General features: G+C 37.5%; 3 protein-coding genes and 2 non-coding genes across 6 annotated transcripts in view; 3 read left to right on the forward strand and 2 right to left on the reverse strand.

Annotated features, from left to right (window-relative positions):
• Nucleotides 1-1,066, forward strand: part of LOC101304721 — a 5,899-nt gene extending 4,833 nt beyond the window's left edge. Inside the window, exon 3 of the mRNA XM_004308623.1 lies at nucleotides 680-1,066. Within this exon, the coding sequence (XP_004308671.1) occupies nucleotides 680-1,066 (387 nt within the window). The remainder of the gene's footprint in view (nucleotides 1-679) is intronic.
• A 4,080-nt stretch (nucleotides 1,067-5,146) lies between these two features.
• Nucleotides 5,147-6,667, forward strand: LOC101313252 (cysteine proteinase inhibitor 12-like). 2 transcript variants are annotated; one of them, XM_004307161.1, is made up of 4 exons: nucleotides 5,147-5,347; nucleotides 5,435-5,672; nucleotides 5,752-5,897; nucleotides 6,347-6,667. In XM_004307161.1, exons 1-4 carry the CDS (start codon nucleotides 5,159-5,161, stop codon nucleotides 6,479-6,481), a joined length of 708 nt encoding a protein of 235 aa, XP_004307209.1. In that variant the 5' UTR covers nucleotides 5,147-5,158; the 3' UTR covers nucleotides 6,482-6,667. The 2 variants fall into 2 exon arrangements, with proteins under 2 accessions (XP_004307209.1, XP_004307210.1); XM_004307162.1 differs by having other exon boundaries at nucleotides 5,767-5,897.
• Nucleotides 6,668-8,229: 1,562 nt separating this feature from the next.
• LOC101313738 (probable receptor-like protein kinase At5g39020-like) lies at nucleotides 8,230-10,946 on the reverse strand. The gene is made up of 3 exons (XM_004307163.1): nucleotides 10,166-10,946; nucleotides 10,067-10,084; nucleotides 8,230-9,663 (listed from the first exon to the last, which is right to left on the reverse strand). Exons 1-3 carry the CDS (start codon nucleotides 10,944-10,946, stop codon nucleotides 8,507-8,509), a joined length of 1,956 nt encoding a protein of 651 aa, XP_004307211.1. The 3' UTR covers nucleotides 8,230-8,506.
• Nucleotides 10,947-14,040: 3,094 nt separating this feature from the next.
• Nucleotides 14,041-15,088, forward strand: LOC101314314. The gene is made up of 2 exons (XR_185236.1): nucleotides 14,041-14,123; nucleotides 14,215-15,088. It is a non-coding gene; the product is annotated as an uncharacterized LOC101314314 (transcript).
• A 30-nt stretch (nucleotides 15,089-15,118) lies between these two features.
• On the reverse strand, nucleotides 15,119-17,338 carry LOC101314023. The gene is made up of 3 exons (XR_185235.1): nucleotides 16,640-17,338; nucleotides 16,109-16,188; nucleotides 15,119-15,321 (listed from the first exon to the last, which is right to left on the reverse strand). It is a non-coding gene; the product is annotated as an uncharacterized LOC101314023 (transcript).
• Between the last annotated feature and the right edge of the window lie 1,913 nt (nucleotides 17,339-19,251).

Below are 19,251 nucleotides of genomic sequence, written 5' to 3' on the forward strand. Positions count from 1 at the left end.
AAAAAAACAAGAGAAAAGAAAAGGAGAGCTGATTCAGCTGATGATGGAAAACAGTTAGAATCTTTGACAGAATATGGGTTGTAGCCTTGTATGTCAGTTTTCAGATCAGATAGATTTAGGTCACCCCTTTGGATGTGATGTGTTTTTTGTTTAGTGATTATTCCTTTGTAACTACTTTTTATGATGGCCCTTTATGACGCTAATGCTGTAAAACTTTGGATTACTCTCCTCTGTACTGGTTTGTTGTAGTCTATGATATTTTGAGATTACTATCCGTTCAGTGGACTCATCATTTCCTGTAGTATTACAGTCCACCTTGCATATTTAAATTGTTGAATGTTTGTGTTTTGAAAAAGAGAAGGAAATAGAAGGCAGAAGAGATGTGGAACCGGAACAAAGTGCAAGAACTTAATTATTGAGGATCTTGATATTATGAATCATAAAACTAGAACTTGACTTCTCTTTTGGAATTGTCACTCTTAAGGCTAGAACTATTGTGATACAATACTTATGCGATTTATATTTGCACAGTTGCACTGATCTACAACCCTTCTTCATCAATTATGCTGTTTCATATATCCAAATCTTAATTTTCTGCGCAAAGCATTTGTATATGTCAATTTCCCATTTTTATGTGGTGATTTCAATGCGCTCATCCTGAATAGTACTTCGTTTGCAGGTGCAGAAGAGAAGGGAAACATTATTTACAGAATTAAATGGAAAACATCGTGAGAACAACAATGTGATCCCCACCAAGGCTGTGGACAGTATTTTGATGAGGATAAACAATATGGGTAAAAATAGTGTTGACAGTAAAGTAGTGTCTCAAAACATGGCTTTTACCATATTAGGAGCCACCCTTTTTGGAGATTCTTTTTTAGCTTGGTCTAAGGCTGATGCTTACGAGGAGCTCCTTATGATGATTGCTAAGGATGCTGGTCTTTGGACTTCTTATTATGTTACTCCCTTTTGGAAGCGTGGATTTTGGAAGTATCAGTCTGTATGCAGAAAGTTGAAATGCTTAACTCAAGATATTGTACAACAGTGCTGCTACCTCTGCTTTTAGGAAACTGGAAACTTAGGAAAGAAAGTTGCATGTGGCGGACCAGCTTGCTCTGAAGTTGGGATAAAAAATAACATATTCTTTGAGGAGCTTAATCGCTATTTTAATATTAGCGAAGAACCATATGGGAATCTTATGGGCATCATGTTTCATGGAAGCCTCAGCACAGCTAGTTTGATTAACAACATTTTCATGAACCTTGCTATGCATCAACAAATACAGGATAAGGTCTCTCTCTCTCTCTCTCTCTCTCTCTCTCTCTCTCTCTGCTTATACGTGTGGACGTCCTTACTGGATAAGCCCTATATATACATTACCAGAGCAACTGTGCAAAAAGCAACTGTTGATCATAGTAGGAATGAAAGTAAGATCATATTGCCTATCTACCAATTTTCTGAAAATATAAATTCCCAGCTTTCAGTCATCTTTTATTTGTCCAGACCTAGAGTGTTATATGGGTGTACTGGATCCCTGCAATTATATAATAATATTTTATAACCTAGATCATGTATCAACACAATGAGTTTGGATCGTCTTCCCTTATATGTGCATAGAGAAGTACATATTAATCACATATGCTAAGCTCCTTGAGTGAAGCTGATCAACAATCTGATGGGCCTAAACTAAACTTTTCTTATTTCTTTAACTAAAAGTTCTTGTCATATTTTGGGTAGTTTCTACATATTATTTGATCACACTAGATGGCTGAGTATTTAATGACGCTTGTTGTTGCTTGTAGAGAAATAGATAATGAGTCATATGATACCTTTAGCTAAATAGAATTAAATTGCATTTTGTATGTTTCTGAAGATCTACTCAGAGGTAACTATGGCACAAAAAGGTGGACATCACTTAGAACTTCACGACCGATCATGGTGGACCTCATATCGCGATCTCTCCGGCCTTCTTCTTCATTCCAACACCGTCGGGGGAGGTCTGGGATCACGCCGGGGAGAAGAAACGGTGTCGCCGGCAATGGTGGAGAAACGGTGAAAATCCAGACGGAAAACCCGTCCGGATGTCCGCATCTGATAATCCCCGTGTATATATATATATTGGATGGAATCCAAAGCTTTTCCCAACTGCAACACAAAATACCCATTGTAAACTCACATCATACTCAGAGAACAGAGATTGAGAGCCAAACAACCTCTTGCAGTATAGTGATTGAGTTCTAAAAATATTTGATATATTGCAGATAAAGCTATATCCAGAAGCTCAGGATACCTCAAAACCAAGTAACTTTGGGTTTCAGCCTCTTTCTAGTTTGCATATAGTTTTTGTAGAAAGGAACTGCTGAAAGGATGGACACAAAAAGCTTTCGTTGTGGATTACTTGGTCATTTGTATTTGATATTTTTCCCTCACCCGGGTTTTTGATGATGGAAGCTCCTTTCCGCTATTTGCTATTAAGGTAGAGAGGATGTTGCATGAGTAAATCCACAGCTCATGTTTTTGTGCCCTCTGTTTAGACTTTTTTAGAATAGCCCTGCTTTTATAAAGCTATCCTGGGCTATTGTTGTAGCGGCGCTTTGCAGTTTTCTTCCCCATCATAGATTCTGCAACTTTGTCTTCTATCATGATTTTTTTCTCACCCAATGGGTGTTCATCTTGTATTGTACGTTGACGTGCACCGACTGTAAGTAGTTATGTAATATAACCAGAAAAAGCCTTTTGGTGGAATGCAACATCTCAGGAAACTATATTTGTTATTATGACCTTCCTTAACAACGTCTGCCAAAAAACTAGATTCTCCCTAAATATGTTTGGAAATAACATAATCTTTTCACTGAACTGTCAAACTGGCTGTGGAGTTTTAGAGCAAGCATGCATGTGATTTTTCAGATAGGACAGGAGACCTCGACATACTCAGAACTCACACCTTAACTTGCTGCATGTTTTTTAGTTGGTGAGTTACGATTGTCAGCTAATCTAATCAGAAGTACGTCCAAAACCAATCTGGCGGGTGGATCCATGCCAATGTATAAGCATGTAGTCATTCCAAAGAAAAAAGGGAGCTTTAATTCTAATAGGAAAAATCGTCTCAAAAACTTTAAAATGGTATTTCACGTTTTTATCCTGACTTAAAAACGGTATTTGGAACCATTAGTTCCGTTAAAAAACTGACGGTGGGTATATTTTTATAACTAAATGGCCAATTTACCTTTCATTTCTATTTTTATATTTAATTTTTTTTAACTTCAAATAATAAAAAACACAAGAATATTAGATATATGAATGGATATAACAAGGCCCAAAAAAAAACAAGAAGAAGAAGCTACAGACCCCTTAAAAAACAAGAAGAAGAAGAAGCCTACGCTAAAGACCAATGGATGGAATAGATGTTTGCTCATGTTTTTACTCTTTTCTTGTGTCCCTCCTTCTGTCTCAGTTGGGAGGTCCTTGTGGGTGTAGCATCAACGACTAAGCAACCCCCTAATCACCAACAACGACTTGTCCTCTTTCTTTGATAATCCATTCGTTGTTAACAGTCTCTAGGATCCCGAGCATGAATTCGGTTGTGATGATCCCTACCTGTGGCCCCAAGTCCAGATTGCAATTATAATTCCTCTCTTTTCTTCTCTGAAAAGAAACTCTATATTATATATTATGTTATTATTCTGTTAAACTAACGATCTTGTATTATCTTTAAAGATTATTATTTTAATTAACACGCATGCCAAGATAATTAATAAAAATTAGTCAGGGAATCTCTAAGTCTATGAAGCTTTGTCTCTGCTTTTGTTTAACATAATAATAACATAATCATTTCAGTGTTTTCTGTTTTGGACTAGAAACTTACAAGAAAACTAGAAAAGAAAGAGGTGAATAACCTACTTGTGTGTGCTAAATTGCTAATAGTATTCACTACAGTCTTCTCTTCAAATTCTTCAAAAGGTTAGGAACATGAACATGCACAAGGCTTGAACAACTATTGTTTCTCTTCTTGCTCGAGGAGATTCAAACATAAAGGTGTATGAAGATTGCATAAACATATGCTCGAGTAGATATATATATGTTTGAGGGGATATGCATATATAGTCGATGGAATTTATTTATGGTTGAAGAGTTATGAGAGGAGATATTAACATATGCTTGAGGAAATCTAAACAAAGAGTTGTTGTGAATTGAGAAAGTTTTATTGATACTGAAGCTTTTATAGACTAAGAGAGGTTTTGTACTGAGATTTTTGTTTCTCTAGCGTACTGTCCCTCCTTTCTCTTCATCTTCTTCGTATACTAGTTATTGGTCTAATCCACCGTTAGGTGCTCTAAACAGGTGGTTAGTGTTACTATATACTATTGTTTGAGATGACGTCAGCTTCTAATAGGTTACTGTTCATATGAAACAGTGCGCAGACTTCTTTGCCCATGTTGTTGGTCTGTATAATTCCTTAAGTGCCCTCAGACTTTTAGGGCTAGGCATAAAAGCGTTCGTCTTCTCCTTATTTCTCTTCTTCGATGTGTCACGTTTGTCTCAGACCTTCCAGAAACAAATAGAATAGTTGTGGCTTCCTCAGCGATCTACTCCATTGAAAACAAATTTTGGGTTCCTTCAATTGAAAACAAACTTCGGGTTGTTTCATGCAGATCTTCTTCAATTGAATGTACAATATGTCATGCAAAAGATGACAATCTTTTCTTTCTACAGCTCTTTATACTAGATTGTATGGATTGGTCATGCATTACAATACAAAACACAATTTACAATGAGCTAGAAGACATAAGTAAAGAGCCATATATTTTTCAGTCTGTATTTCTAACTGATCTTAAATTCTCCGCGAGTCTTTTCGGTATTGAGAAGCCCACAAAATACTCTTTTTATCTTTACTACTCTACGTGTTATAGCGTGCTGTATAGCAGAATTTACTCTATGCCTCTCCCGTTCTGTCTTCCTTGCACTACTATTTTTCTTAAGCCTTGTAGATTAAGATTGAATAAAAAAAAGCAAAAGGCATAGAAAAAGCTTACTCCCTAAGCAAAGATAGATTCCCAGAGCGACGCGTGTTACGACACGTATCAGAAAAATATCCGAGAACCGAACCAGTATAAATATCGTTCTCCTCCTCCAAGTCCAAACCGTCAAAAACCAGACTATGAAATTGAGATCCCAATCGAACTCATCGCCTTCCTTCGTCTTCTTCTTCGTCCTCTTCTTCTCCTTCATCGCTCTCTCTGAAATGGCCACCCTCGGCGGAATCGGCGACTCCCCTGCCGGCTCCGAGAACAGCCTCGAAACCGAAGCCCTCGGTCGCTTCGCCGTCGACGACCACAACCAGAAGCAGGTGATTAATCAATTCATCAATTCATGAATTTGTTTTCGAAATAGTTTTGAAGTGATTTGTGATCGGATTGAAAATTTGATTGTGCAGAATGGTATGCTGGAGTTTGTTCGGGTGGTGAAGGCCAAGGAGCAGGTGGTTGCCGGCACTCTGCACCATCTGGTGGTGGAGGCCATCGACGGCGGCAAGAAGAAGCTCTATGAAGCCAAGGTCTGGGTCAAGCCTTGGTTGAACTTTAAACAAGTTCAGGAATTCAAGCACGCTGGTGAGCCCGAGACTGTGTCCGGAACGCCGTCGTTTACCTCTTCCGATTTGGGGGTTAAGCAAGGTGACTTATTTACTGATCATTTTTTTTATGGGTGTTGATATGAATTTGGAGTGTGTGAGACTGAGTGGGTTGTGATCAGGTGGGCATGCTCCAGGGTGGCAAGATGTGCATCCTCATGATCCTCAAGTTCAAGATGCAGCCAACCATGCTGTGAAGAGCCTTCAGCAGAAGTCCAATTCGTTGTTCCCTTATGAGCTTCAAGAGGTTGTCCATGCTAAGGCTGAGGTCAGTAGCGATTTCCTTCTATGATTTCTTGGCTTATCCATCATTCGTTTCGATTAATTGAGCTCAATAATTTGGATGACTAGGGGTTGTGTTTAGCTGTAAGGTCTATTGAGTTTGTCTTTACAATTGGGGTGGATGTGGAACAGGGCCTACAAATACTGTTTGAGAAGGGAATTTGCTTGAAAGATTTGCACTTTCGGTGAACTTATGTGCATCATGTGTAGGAAATCCAAGTTATTCAATTAACTTGTGTGCCATGCCTTGAGGCTGGTCTGTGGTTGAAGAACAAAGAAACTTGAATATAGATTTACCATTAAGAATCAAAAGTTTTGTACATGAGCACGAGCCGCTTATACTTCATTTTATTTGTGCTTTCCTTGTATTCTTTTTTCTGACTACTTGAGAGATTGATTGATCGTTAATTAGTCATGTTAAAATTGTGAGAGCAGGTGATGGAAGAGCATGCCAAGTTCAACATGCTACTCAAACTGAAGAGGGGAGACAAAGAAGAGAAATATAAAGTTGAAGTGCACAAGAACAATGAAGGTGCCTACAATCTGAATCAGATGGAGGTGGAGCACTGATTATAGAGAGTTCCGTTGCATCCCAATCATATAAGAACTTGATGTATATTACATGTTTTTCTTTCGTTGCAATTAGTTTCTCTGTTTGTCCAAATTTCTGATACAATCTTCACTATATATCAATATCAGCTTTCCTAGTGTATTTCTTGTATGGCTTGGGAATGCAACCACTTCGTTAACATTTCATCTGCCCTTCTTGCTACCGATATTTCAATTGGCTGTTTATGAGTTGCTGTTAGACCACTTATCTTGATTGAACAAGTTCACCCTTGTTGGAAAAGGTCATTGAACTGTGGAACTTACTTTCATGTAAAGGCTACTCCGACCTTTGTTTATGAGAGTGGCCGGGTGGTAAAGTCTGGCTACTAGTTTGTCCTCATTTTGTCTCTCTTTGTTGTGTTTCTTTGGCAATGGTTCATTCCTGAAGTCTGAACTATTGAGCAGAGGCAGTCCCTGAAGACGCAGATGACCCTGAAGACCAAAGGAGCCTTAAAGACATGTGGTCTAAACTCTAAACATAATTTTTGAACTCTTGAGAAGATGAAATTCCGAAGAGAGATGGGAGATTAGGAGTTGGAGGTGCAAACTGGAGATGCGATGATCTTGTTTAGATTAGTCCTAGTCAATGTAGGAACACTGACGGACTCAGTTGTGGGAATGGGAGAAACCTATAGTCAGCGGAACGAATTCACTTAGAATAGATAAAAGTAAATTAATGGACCCTATACTCGCTGTATCAGATTGCGATACTTGTGTTTTCCTTTATGCTATCGGGAACCTAGTACTGTTAGAAAAGCCAGAATTTCTAACTTTCTATAATGGTGAACGACGTCTGCTCTATAGAGAAACCAATGTAGAACATATGCATTAGTTCTAGCACTGTTTATTACGTCTCAGACGAGCAAACGAGTAGAAAGCAGTTCGGACTTCGGAACGAGGTGATAACTGAATTTTGAGTCTCATTTTGTCATGGACAAGGTTCCCAGTTTTAGGCGGAAGCTTCTTCGGGATAGGGAGAGAAACTTATGTAAGAAGGCGAACGAGCTTTCGATACTTTGTGGTACTGATGTATGCATGATCACCTTCAAGCCTCACAATACCAAACCAGAGACTTGGCCCCAAGAACGTACAGAACTACAGAAGTCCATCGCATTATCGAAAAGTACAAGACTTGACCCCAAGAAGATGAAACTGGACTTGAGTTTTTCTGATTCTTATGATTCCGAGACTAGAGGTAAGAAGTTGCATGCTGACTACAATGCTCTGAATCCTGAAGAGGCCATGGCTATGGAGATGCAGTACCAAGAAGGGACTGCAAAGCATCCCCAGAACGAATTGATTGGAGATGACGAGGCAAAGCTTGCTTCACTAGAAGTTAAGCTGCAAGCTATAACCAAGAGAATTGCTTCAATGGAGGCAAATTATTTTTAAATTCTATAGGATAGTATGTAACTTGCTTGATCAACAACTCAATATTGCTGGATTAACGTGTATGACTAATGACTGTATATTTCTATTATGCATTTGGTGTTAGTGCCAATGTAGTGAAAAAATATGATTAGGTGAGGACGAGATATTGTTCAAACACCCAGTTAAATCTTGGTGTTTTGTGCATTAGCTTATGCTTATATATATAGTTTTTCCTTTTCTTCTTTCAATCATCAAAATTGGTAAACAACAAATAAGACACCGGCCACCCTTAAACCAACAATCCATGTTATGATTAAGCACTATGTAGTACTGCAATTCATGAAACTTAAGCTTGTAAACAACTGCTGACCAATATGATACCAATTGGAGCATGTTCAATAACACAAAGTAGGAACTAAACTACCCTCGATCTATAAAGACAATAAACTTGGAATCAAGAACTGAAATTTCCCTCATGATTCCTGATCAGCACACCGTTCCCAGTTTAGAGAAAGAGGTGAATATGCAGAGTATTCGAAGAACACTTAATTAACTACTCCATAGCAGGAAATCCCCTCTCCATTGTAAATACATATATTATTAGTGTTGCATCACTTATTTTGGATTTTGAGCCAAACTAGTTGACTCTTGAGCTTCATTTTTTAATGGCAGTGACGATGATAGAGCTGTTTCCGAATCATCTTCCTCATCCACTACTGGCATGTCTTGTGGATATAGGAATGGCTTTGGAGGCATTGGAATGGATTCAACTTCTCCTTCAAGCATCTCTACTACTTTGTTCATCGATTTAGGACGGTCACTAGGCTTCATTTGTATACACCACAATGCTACCATGAGCATCTTCTTTGTTAATTTCTTTTCCTCGTCGGTCGCATCTTCAATTTCCATCTCATTTCCTTCACTGAACTGGTCATAAACCCATGAAGGAAAGTAAATTTGGCTAGAATGGGCTGCAACTGCATTCAAGTTCTTTCTTTTCCCTGCTATTTCCATCAGCAACATTCCGAAACTATACATGTCAGCTTTGTTCGACACACCACCAATATTCTTGTAAAACAATTCCGGAGCTATGTATCCAATGGTTCCTCTCACTGCAGTCAAAATTAAACTGCTGTCGTCTAATGGGCATAATCTAGCCAGACCGAAGTCTGAAACCTTCGGAACAAACTTCTCGTCGAGAAGAATGTTGTGTGGCTTGATATCAAAATGCAATATCTTCATGTCACATCCTTGATGCAGATAACCAATACCACGAGCCACTCCTAGTGAAATTTCAAATGCTTCCTTGCAGCTTAAGGAAATGGATCCTTCCTTAGAAAAAATGTGCTTATCAAGAGACCCGTTTGCCATGAACTCGTATACAAGAGCACGCTTTGATCCCTCAGCACAATAGCCAATTAGTTGCACCACATTTACATGATGAATTCTTCCAATGGTTGCAACTTCATTGATAAAATCTTGACCATTAGCTTTAGACTTTCCCAACAGTTTAACAGCAACAAGGCGACCGCTGCGAAGCTTGCCTTTATATACAGAGCCGTAACCTCCTTCCCCTAATTTATCCTTAAATCCCTTGGTCATTTTCTTGATATTGGAGTAGGAGTACCTTATTGGCATTAGGTTGTTATGAGTTTGTAAGAATTCTTCAATAACGCCGTACCCTGATAAGTGACGTCTTTTCAACTTGAAGATTAAAAACACAATCACACAGGGAAATCCGAGTACAACTTTTATCCCAGTCCACATAATCACTGTAAATGAAATAATAACTGATCATAAAAATGATTCTGTAAAGATTGTAAGCCTCAATCAACTTACAGAAGTCCTATAAATATGAATGAATCGAATATGATGAGAAGAAGCATGGTGAAGAAGGTCAATTAAGGAATACGATTAAAGTTTCTCTCATCTGTATCAATAATACCGTCTTGCCCAACATCTTGCTCCTAAATACTAGCTTGTCCAAGACACATTGTCCTAGTTCACTACTACTAAACACGCCTGCATCAATATTCCTAGCTATATAGTGGTAACAAAGCCATAAATTCGATCTAACAGACTTTGTAATGGCTGGAAACAATAATGTTCTGAAATAATTAAAGATGAGTAATTATGGTTGTTTAAAGGAAAAAAAAAAAAAAAGAGAAAACGCACCTGCGTCTTCAGCTGAATCTGATAAACAGACAGAAGAGTTGTTCTCAGAGATGTTAAATTAAAATGGTCTGAAAAGAATAAGACTGAGATAGTTGTCACCTCTTACAAGCTCCGCAATAGTGTCGATGTAGCAATTAACTTTGTTGGTATCAGTGTCGATGTAGCAATCTCCAGCTGGTCGCCCGTAATTGTGCAACCATGAAAGTTCAAAACCATAGAGCAGCTCGTTGTGGATGTCGATGTAGGACCTGTTCACAACCTTTGTTCCATTCCATGATGTCAGAACCATCAGCTCCGTCTGGCATGAATCCAACAAATCCGATGCATTTAAGCTGCCAGTGTTAACAAAGGAATGTCCACTCGTTGCGTTGATGCAAGGAGCAGCATCTACAAAGAGGGATGAATTCCCTGGCCGAAATTCACAGGTCATGAGAATTATAGGCTTTGACAGTTCAAACCGACGAGTTTTCCACCACCTTGTACCTTTCCTTTGATACGTGCTATATGGATCATTATAACTGAAGTTATATGCAGTCAAGGAATAAGGAGGGAGTGAAGAGCAGTTATCCTTTTGAAGATTGACATCCACAACTCGGATCGTGCCGTTTTCATAATTGATGGCAAGGACATAGTATCTTCCTGAATACAAGTGTAAAACAGTGAGATTATTCTCACAAGACAGGTTATACCTGAAGTCACCGCACTTCTGTGGATCACCGATGAGTCGGAAAGGGTAACTTATATTACGGATGTCGCCGCAGGATGAAGGCTCACAGTTTTGATGATCCTCAGCATGACAACAAACTACACAGCACAAACCAAGAACTAGAACAATAACGAAATGTGCTGGAAGGGGTAGTAGCCTGATCACCTTGATCATGGCGAGAAAGACAAATAATTCTAGTTTAGCTTGATGCCTTCCTCTGTTCTAAACAAGCAGAGATGATATGAATAAATACTGCGATCAGTACTTGAACAACATTAATTGGATATGAACTTCGCTCACTATTCAACATGGGAAAGAGAAGTTCTGACCAGTAGACTAGTGGAAGTTCATTTGGAAAAAGAGCGAGCAATTGAGACATCTCTCAAATTTGGTTCCATTTGATTTTGTGGATTAGCAAATGCCAACATTATTGGTTTTACTAGTCAACATGGAAAGATAGATCGAGAATATTTAACGCGTGGAAAACTGCAACCAGTTCATTTTATTTGAGTGCAAAAGATTGAATGAGCTTGACTTGAGGTCAACTTAATACGGATTAGTCACTCTCAAGCAGTGGCGGAGCCAGGAAAATATTCAAAGGGGGCACAAATTTTTTCTATTGCCTCTCATCTTCTATACACATGAATGTACTCGCATGGTTTTTATCCAGTTACGTGATCTCCCCCATAGTTTGATTGCTCTTATAATGTGTGTTTCTACTGTCAGTTATCGAACATTCTGGCGCTTCTTCCTCCGTTAAAATCTACATTAATTTTTCTTTTACGGTCATCTGTTTCCTAATAACTTTGTCTTCTCATATATATAAAACTTATCTATATGTAAACTCGGTCTTACCTGCATCCACTATTGATGTGCAAGAGAAACACATAAGATCTATCATCCGTAGTAAACTAGTAATCATTGATAGAAAAAAGAAGCTAAATTCTATAAAAATTAAGAAAAATGCATAGAGTTAACACTGAAAGAGATATGCACAGCATAAAACAATGGAAGGGAGTGAGAAAATGCTTTAGAGAGGAAGAAGAGGAGAGAATTATGGAGATAAGGAGAAGAAGCGGTGAGGATAAGGAGAAACACCCAAATATATCAGATCTTTAGTGGCTTTTTACTTGTATATATCCACGACACCAGACTTTACTAACTTTAGTGCCTAGTGTATATTTTTTTTTTTAAAACGAAGAAGCTTCATTCAGGAACTGAGGAACACAGTCCAAAAGCCCAGCCAAAAAGACTGATGCCCAAATACAAGAACTAGAAGAGAAGGCTAATCATCATCTTGTTCCGATCTGAAGTAGAAGAACATGTATATCCTTCATTACAGTGGGGGCACAAAGAGTGTCAGTGGGCAAATTTCAGTATTCTTCTGGGGGCACGGGCCCCCACTGGTCCTTCATTGGCTCCGTCACTGCTCTCAAGTAACCAAGACCACAAATGACATATTTCACATTTATAAAAGGTCAATATTTGGGACATGACAAATAGTTTAACACAAAGAGATATGGGTGCTTCCGGGAAGATGAGTGAACAGAACTAAGCATTCACAATTTATCCCAAGCTTAAGATAAGCTCATATTAAGGTTAATACTTAATTATACGCATGCATCTGTTGAAGAGTTGGGATAGTGACAATCCCAGAATGTTTCCTTCTTTGCTTGGGACTTGCAAAGAAGCCAAGACGCTGTCTGGTTAAAATTTGACAAGAAAAGGATCCTAAACACAAACCGGTTTGTGTTAAGAAATCAAAATTAACAAGAAGAAAGCAGGACTCGCATACCATGTCAGACACAACAAAGCCCCAAAGGATCCTAAACACAAACCGGTTTGTGTTAAGAAATGAATGACCCAAAGAGACATGTATTTCAATTATATGTCGAAAACAATCGTAGAGGTTGTGATTCCAATTTAGACCTTAGATGGACTAAGATTGTCAAGTTCTCACATGGTAACAGGAAATCATTAGCATAGTTAAGTGAGCGGGATTATCAGTAAAAAAGATAATAGTATGAAGCCTGAATGGATGATTCAGCAAGTAGAGCGTCAACCCACCGGAAAGAAACCAACATTGAAATATTCTGTTCAACATTAAGAGCATGAACTGTAAACTGTAACGATGTAACGTGGTAATTTAACAGCATGTTAAAAAGAAACATTATAAACATGATAATTTCTCATGTCTCATTGGCAAAACCAAAAGCCTTCGCTTCTCATATATTTTTCTACTAAGCTCTTAGAATACATCAAAATCCTTTAACCGCACCAAGTATAACAGATTAAAAGAAAACTTCAATTGATACTTCTATCTTAATTCCGAACTCTTTAATAATTTAGCTTCACGCTCCTGACAAAGTCTTTACCTCTGGAAGAAAACCACACAGACATAAAATGTAAGGATAGGAATACATAGAGACGAAATAACAGATGCAATCCAATATTATCACAAGTGGTTTTAGATGGTTATAAATTATGGATCACATTGTTGTATTAAAAGACTGATTGCATCTCATTCACCAGACTAAGTAACAGTACCTATCTAATCCAATCAAATAATGCTCACGAGAAAGGTGATGGCTTTGTGATTGAGAATGTGCACAATACTCATCTGGTGGCTGGTAATATAAATGTTTCTGCTGGCCATGCTAATGAGGTTGATGATGATGATGAGGATTATGATGATGATGATTATTCTAGCGTTGAGGAAATATATGAGGATGGTAGTGGTCATAATAATCATAGCTTGGAGAGGATTTATAATTCTCCACAGAGTCAAAGTTGGCATGACACGGTAGTGGAGGACCAATTTATTAATCAAACTGAGGTTTTCACAGGTGCAGTCCCCCTTGGTTTTGAGCATGTGGGTGTTTTAGCAAAGGATGTTTCTTTAATAGCTAGCCATGTTGAGAAAGGAGTTCTAGTGGAGGACGATTTTGTTAAGGCTCTTTCAAAATCACAGAAGAAAAAACAGAAACAACAAGCCAATTAAGCATGTTGCTGCTGCTGCTAGTGAGGGTCCTTATCCAAAAAGGGACGGGCAAAAAAATCAAAAGTATGCATAATGAAGGTTCTTTATTGGAATATTAGGGGAGTCGGTAACTCTGACTCTCAATCTAAACTTTCAAATATTTGTCGTACTTAAATACCTGATCTGGTTTGTATTTCTGAGCCGATGGTAGCCTTTGATTCAATCTCTTCAGCATTCTGGTCTGCTTTAAATTTGGACTTTGTTACGGTTAATGATCGAGGATCCAGGCTTCCAAATCTTTGGTTGCTAAGAGGTCGTCATGTTCCTAGTCTAGTGATCATCTCTACATGGAGCAGCAAGTTACTATTCAGGTTTCTTTTGATAATGAGCTTAGTCAATTTTCTTTTGTTTATGCTTCTACTTCTTACATTAAGCGTATGGATTTATGGCATGACTTCTCAGTTATTAGTACTCAAACCACTGTCCGCTAGCCTGGATGGCAATTGGTGACTTTAATTCTGTGTTGGGAGCTCATGAGAAGTCAGGGGGTCCTCCTCCATCCCGTATATCTTGCTTGGAGTTCCAAAATATGTCAGATGCTTGTGATTTTGTCCATTTGGACACTGTAGTGCCCATTTTACTTGGACAAATGGTTGTGGAACTAGGGCGCATGTTGAGCTTCGATTATACAGATCCCTTTGCAATACTAGTTGGTTTGAATCATGGCCGTATTCTAGCTGTATTGCCCTGCCTCGGGTAGTCTCTGATCACACTCCTATAATTTTCTCTGCTTCAAAGCTCTCCCCAAGTGATCCAAAGCCTTTTCAGTTCCAGTCCATGTCACTATGCCAAAATATTCATCAGACGACAGTCCAGGTCTGTCGTCTGACAGTTTTTTTTATGTCGTCTGAGGCTGTGTCGTGTGATTGACCTCAGACGACAATTTTCCACCGTCGTCTGATATCTGTTCAGACGACATATCTTATGTCGTCTGGAAGAAGCTGAATCTGGAAGGTTTCAGAAAAATATGTCGTGTTAATAGATTACATACAACATATAAATGTCGACTGAAGCCAGAATAAGGAAGAAATTAATGATGTCTCAATAGAAAACCAACAACATATATATGTCGTCTGATAAAGCAATTATGTCGTCTGATAGTCTATTAGACTTTATATTTTTGTTGCTTGTTATAAAGACTTATGTTGTCCAATTGTCTGTTGGAATTCACATTCTTGTTGCTTTTTATAAGCACTTATGTTGTTTGACTATGAATTGAACTTCATATGTAACAAAATTAAGAATCAAAGAAAGTAAAACTTCATTGATGTTGATAATCCACTTCAATTAAAAAAGTACATAATACTTTTTTATCCTAATCTATAAAAGGCTATAAGTTATGGTCCAACTTTCAATCTAATATCTATTCACTAAAATGAATATATGGACCTAATCTATTTCTAGAAATGATATACCGAAACCTATTAACGATGTCAATATTGATGTCATTCCTCTCAACGGGGCTTCAAGTCGCAAAATGACCTCGGAATCTTCTGCAAACACTTATACCTACATATTGACCAAATCAACAACAAAAAGAATGAGAGATTAGTTCATTTGGTGCATGCTCCACACACACATGGATCCTCTTCCTGATAATTCGGTAGTATACAATCAGAAAATCATCAAATTGAACTGTGGGCATAACAGGTCATAGCAAATGAGTTGTTAAATTGAACAATTAAAACAGGGCATACAACAAAAGAAACATAAGCTCATGAGGAAGCAACTTTTATCATCTCTATTATTCCAAAAATGACTGAAAACAAAACAAGTACTTAAAACCAAAATGACTTATATTGTTGCTCCATGATAGACATTTAATTAATCTATGACTACATACCCAACCTTGATTCAACAATTCCATTCTTTTGTGCATTGTCTGTGGTGCATATTTCTATCAAGTTTGTCAATCTAGTAGAGAGCAGTAATGAGCTTTGCACGATATGTATACAAGTTACAGTTTGCTTTGCTTTCGTAATTAACTTAGCTATTACAATCTATAACTATATATGTATAGCTAGGAGTTGTCATCAGCAAAGACCCTTCATACATTAAATATACGTATGCTAATGTAGGTACTGAGCAAACAAACATATACTAAAGATTCAAAGCAATTTGTACATAAAATAAATATAGAATAAGTTATAAGCAAGTCATTCACCACTTTGCATCTCTTGGATGCAAATAAGACTAGGGCGACAATCACTATCATCATTTTCACTCAAAAGTGAAATCGAGCTATTACAAATTGGAAGCAAGAGCTAATAGTCATAATGGTGAAGAAGGTGAATACCTTGACCAGTTGACCGCTGCACATGCACGAGTTCAGGTTTTACATCAAGTTTTTCAGAAGTGGAGCAACCAAGTGGAATTCTACATGATCTCAGTAGCCAATACATTTTCATAAGCAATAGTACAAGTTATGATTCTTATAATTCAAAATGATATTAAAAGCTACTTTGTGTAACTAAATTAGTACGAGTTTGAAAAAATCATGAATCAGTTAAGGTTTTAAGCATGCATGATGTTCTGCAGATAACATCAAAACCTTGTTAAAAAATGCAGCAGTGTAACAAGTCTAAATTTTGGGAGTTTTATTGCTTAATCTTGTTACTGTTTGCAATTTTTATGAAGATAGATATATTTGTTGATCATAACAGCCAAGCAAATAGGATTGAAAACAATTTACAGGCCCTTATGTCTTACAGCCTATCACAGCATCAAAATTAAATCGCATTCATCTGCATAAAATTGAAGTTCATATTTCCAATTTTTATAATACAGAAACAAAACAAAAACAACAATCAAAACTTAGAGTTCTTACCTTCGGCTCATGACTAATATATCTGCAATCAAGGTTAGCGGAAGGAAATTGAAAAACATAGTCAAGAACCCCTAAAACATGATCGAACCCATATTATTCATAACAACAAAAACTTCAAAGCAAAGAGCTCCAATCCAAACACATATTATTCATAGAAGAAAGGGATGAATTGTAAAGAGGATGGACATTTTCAAATGCTGGACCGGGAAATAAACCAGAAAAAATTAAAACGGAAAGAGAGAGGAGAGGAAGAAGACGAAGAAGAAGAAGAAGAACAGAGAGTTTTCCCCAAAATGAAGGTCCAGTTTACAAAACTGAAAATTCTTGCTGACGACGAAGATTACAGAAAATCGAAACTAAGAAAATAGGAGCAAAGATTTCAGCCCAACTATGGATCCAAATCAAGCACCGCCTCAGACAAAACTAAAGGCAATGGACGCATTGCCTCTGAAAAACTGGCCGCCTTTCACAACCAAAAACCAGAAAAGAGTTCATTTGCTGCGCCGTCGCTCTTGCTGCCGGAGGCGGCGACGGTAGTGATAGGGCAGGAGGTGGAGGCGGCGAAGGTGAAGGAGGTGGAGGCGGTGATAGTGAAGGAGGTGGAGGTATGAGTGAGAGTTTCTGGTTTTGGAGAGAGGAGAGAGAAGGCTGCTAGTGAAGAAGAAGTAGAAGAAGAAGAGAGTTGTGCGGCCGAGTGAAGAATAAGAAGAAAAAGTTAAGTTGTGATGAGGAAGAGAAGGCTGCTAGGTTTTAAGTTTTGGTGAAGTTTTTTTTTTGGTCAAAAGTTTTGGTCAAGCTTGGAAACCTTTAAAAGTTGAAGACTTAAAATTAGGAAAGGGGAAATTTGATTTTTGATAAAAAATAAGGCGGGGTTAAGTGAAAAATTTGAAACTGGGTAAAAAATTTTATGACGTTTATTAAGTTTATGTGCTCGTCAGACAACATGTATATGTAGTCTAAGTTTATTAAGAAACGATCGATTTAACGTTTACCGCGTCGACGAGACCAGAAATTTATCAAAAATGTCTAAATTTTGTAACAAAGCCATGTTTCACTATCGTGATCATATCCAATATTCAAACTTTAATTTTTTGAATTTTAGTCATTTGAATCACAATGTGCATACTAATGTGCTACAACGTATACATGTTTACTAGGTTATATCTATATGTACATCTTTATAAAAAAAAACTATATGAAATAAATAAAACTTGTAAAATTTGACCGTACGATGTGATCACAATCGTTAAATATGGATATGGTAGAAAATTTACCTATTTTCGATAACGTTTGGGTCTCGATCGCATGGGTCAACTTTATTTATGCACAAACTTCCCTACGCTTCCTTATGGGGAACTATACCATCGATTTGTAAAAGTGACCGAATTTTCACATGGATTAGTTTCACCAATACTAAAGGAGAGTTTGAGTTTTGATGAATTGAATATATAAGTTTTGGGCGGAGTAGATAAGAGCGTTTCTATTTTGATAATTGTGTTGAGTTTTTCAAGTATTAATCAGACAACATGTATATGTAGTCTGACTTTGTTGAAGAATGATCGAACTAACGTTGACTGCATCGACCGAGACCCGAACATTATTGAAAATGTCTAAATTTTGTACCATGGCTAGGTTTCGCTATCATGATAATATCCAATACTCAAACTTGAATTTTTTTAGTTTTAATCACTTCAATCATGACGTGTCTACTAATGTGTTATAAGACGTTTACTACATTATACCTAAACATGTATCTTTATAAGCCAACTGTATGAACAAAATCTAATTTGCAAAATGTGACCGTACGATGTGATCACATAACTAAAATATGGATACGGTAGAAAACTTACCAATTTTCGATAAAGTTTGGGTCTCGATCGTACGAGTCAACTTTATTTACGTTTAAATTTTTCTATGGGGACCTATATAATCGGCTTATAAATGTGTCTAAATTTTCTCATACATTAGTTTCGCGGGTACTCAATGAGAGTTCTAGCATTCACGAATCAAAAAAATAAGTTCGGCCGGAGGAGATAAGAGCGTTTCTGTATGGATAATAGACATATCGTTTGTTGACCAATTTCGGACCTCTTACTACCACATATTTATGTCGTCTGATTCACACAAAGAAGTGGCGCCATAATTCGTTAAGAGCGGGAAAATTTCGAATTCGCTAAGATTGGGAAAACTGCTTCCGCACACAATTGAAAATTAAAGTTCTTTTTGGACGACATAAATATGTCGTCTCATAAGTAAAACTCTGCACAGGGAAGTTTGAATTGAAAATTTCAGTTTCTTTCAGACAACATATAATTGTCGTCTCCAGAGTACATTAAAAGAGCTGAAAACCAGATTTGGACAGCCTTCCTCAGACAACATATATATGAGGTCTCAATTTTCAGCAAAAAGTGAGAATTTCTAAGTTCGAATTGAAAATTTCAGTTTCTTTTAGACGACATATATTTGTCGTCGTCTCTAGAAGTACATTAAAAGAGCTAGCTGAAACCGGATTTGGACAGCCTTCCTCAAACAACATATATATGATGTCTCAATTTTCAGCAAAAAGTGAGAATTTATAAGTTCGAATTGAAAATTTCAGTTTCTTTCAGACA

This window comes from Fragaria vesca, linkage group LG7 (assembly GCF_000184155.1).
Source record: "Fragaria vesca subsp. vesca linkage group LG7, FraVesHawaii_1.0, whole genome shotgun sequence".
NCBI lineage: Eukaryota > Viridiplantae > Streptophyta > Magnoliopsida > Rosales > Rosaceae > Fragaria > Fragaria vesca.

Bases quoted from the DNA above. Each gene is read 5' to 3' on its own strand.
- LOC101313738 (XM_004307163.1), bottom strand. From the start codon at position 10,946: ATGATCAAGGTGATCAGGCTACTACCCCTTCCAGCACATTTCGTTATT.
- LOC101313252 (XM_004307161.1), top strand. From the start codon at position 5,159: ATGAAATTGAGATCCCAATCGAACTCATCGCCTTCCTTCGTCTTCTTC. The intron at 5,348-5,434 runs GTGATTAATCAA...TTGATTGTGCAG, and splicing joins ACGACCACAACCAGAAGCAG to AATGGTATGCTGGAGTTTGT. The intron at 5,898-6,346 runs GTCAGTAGCGAT...TTGTGAGAGCAG, and splicing joins TTGTCCATGCTAAGGCTGAG to GTGATGGAAGAGCATGCCAA.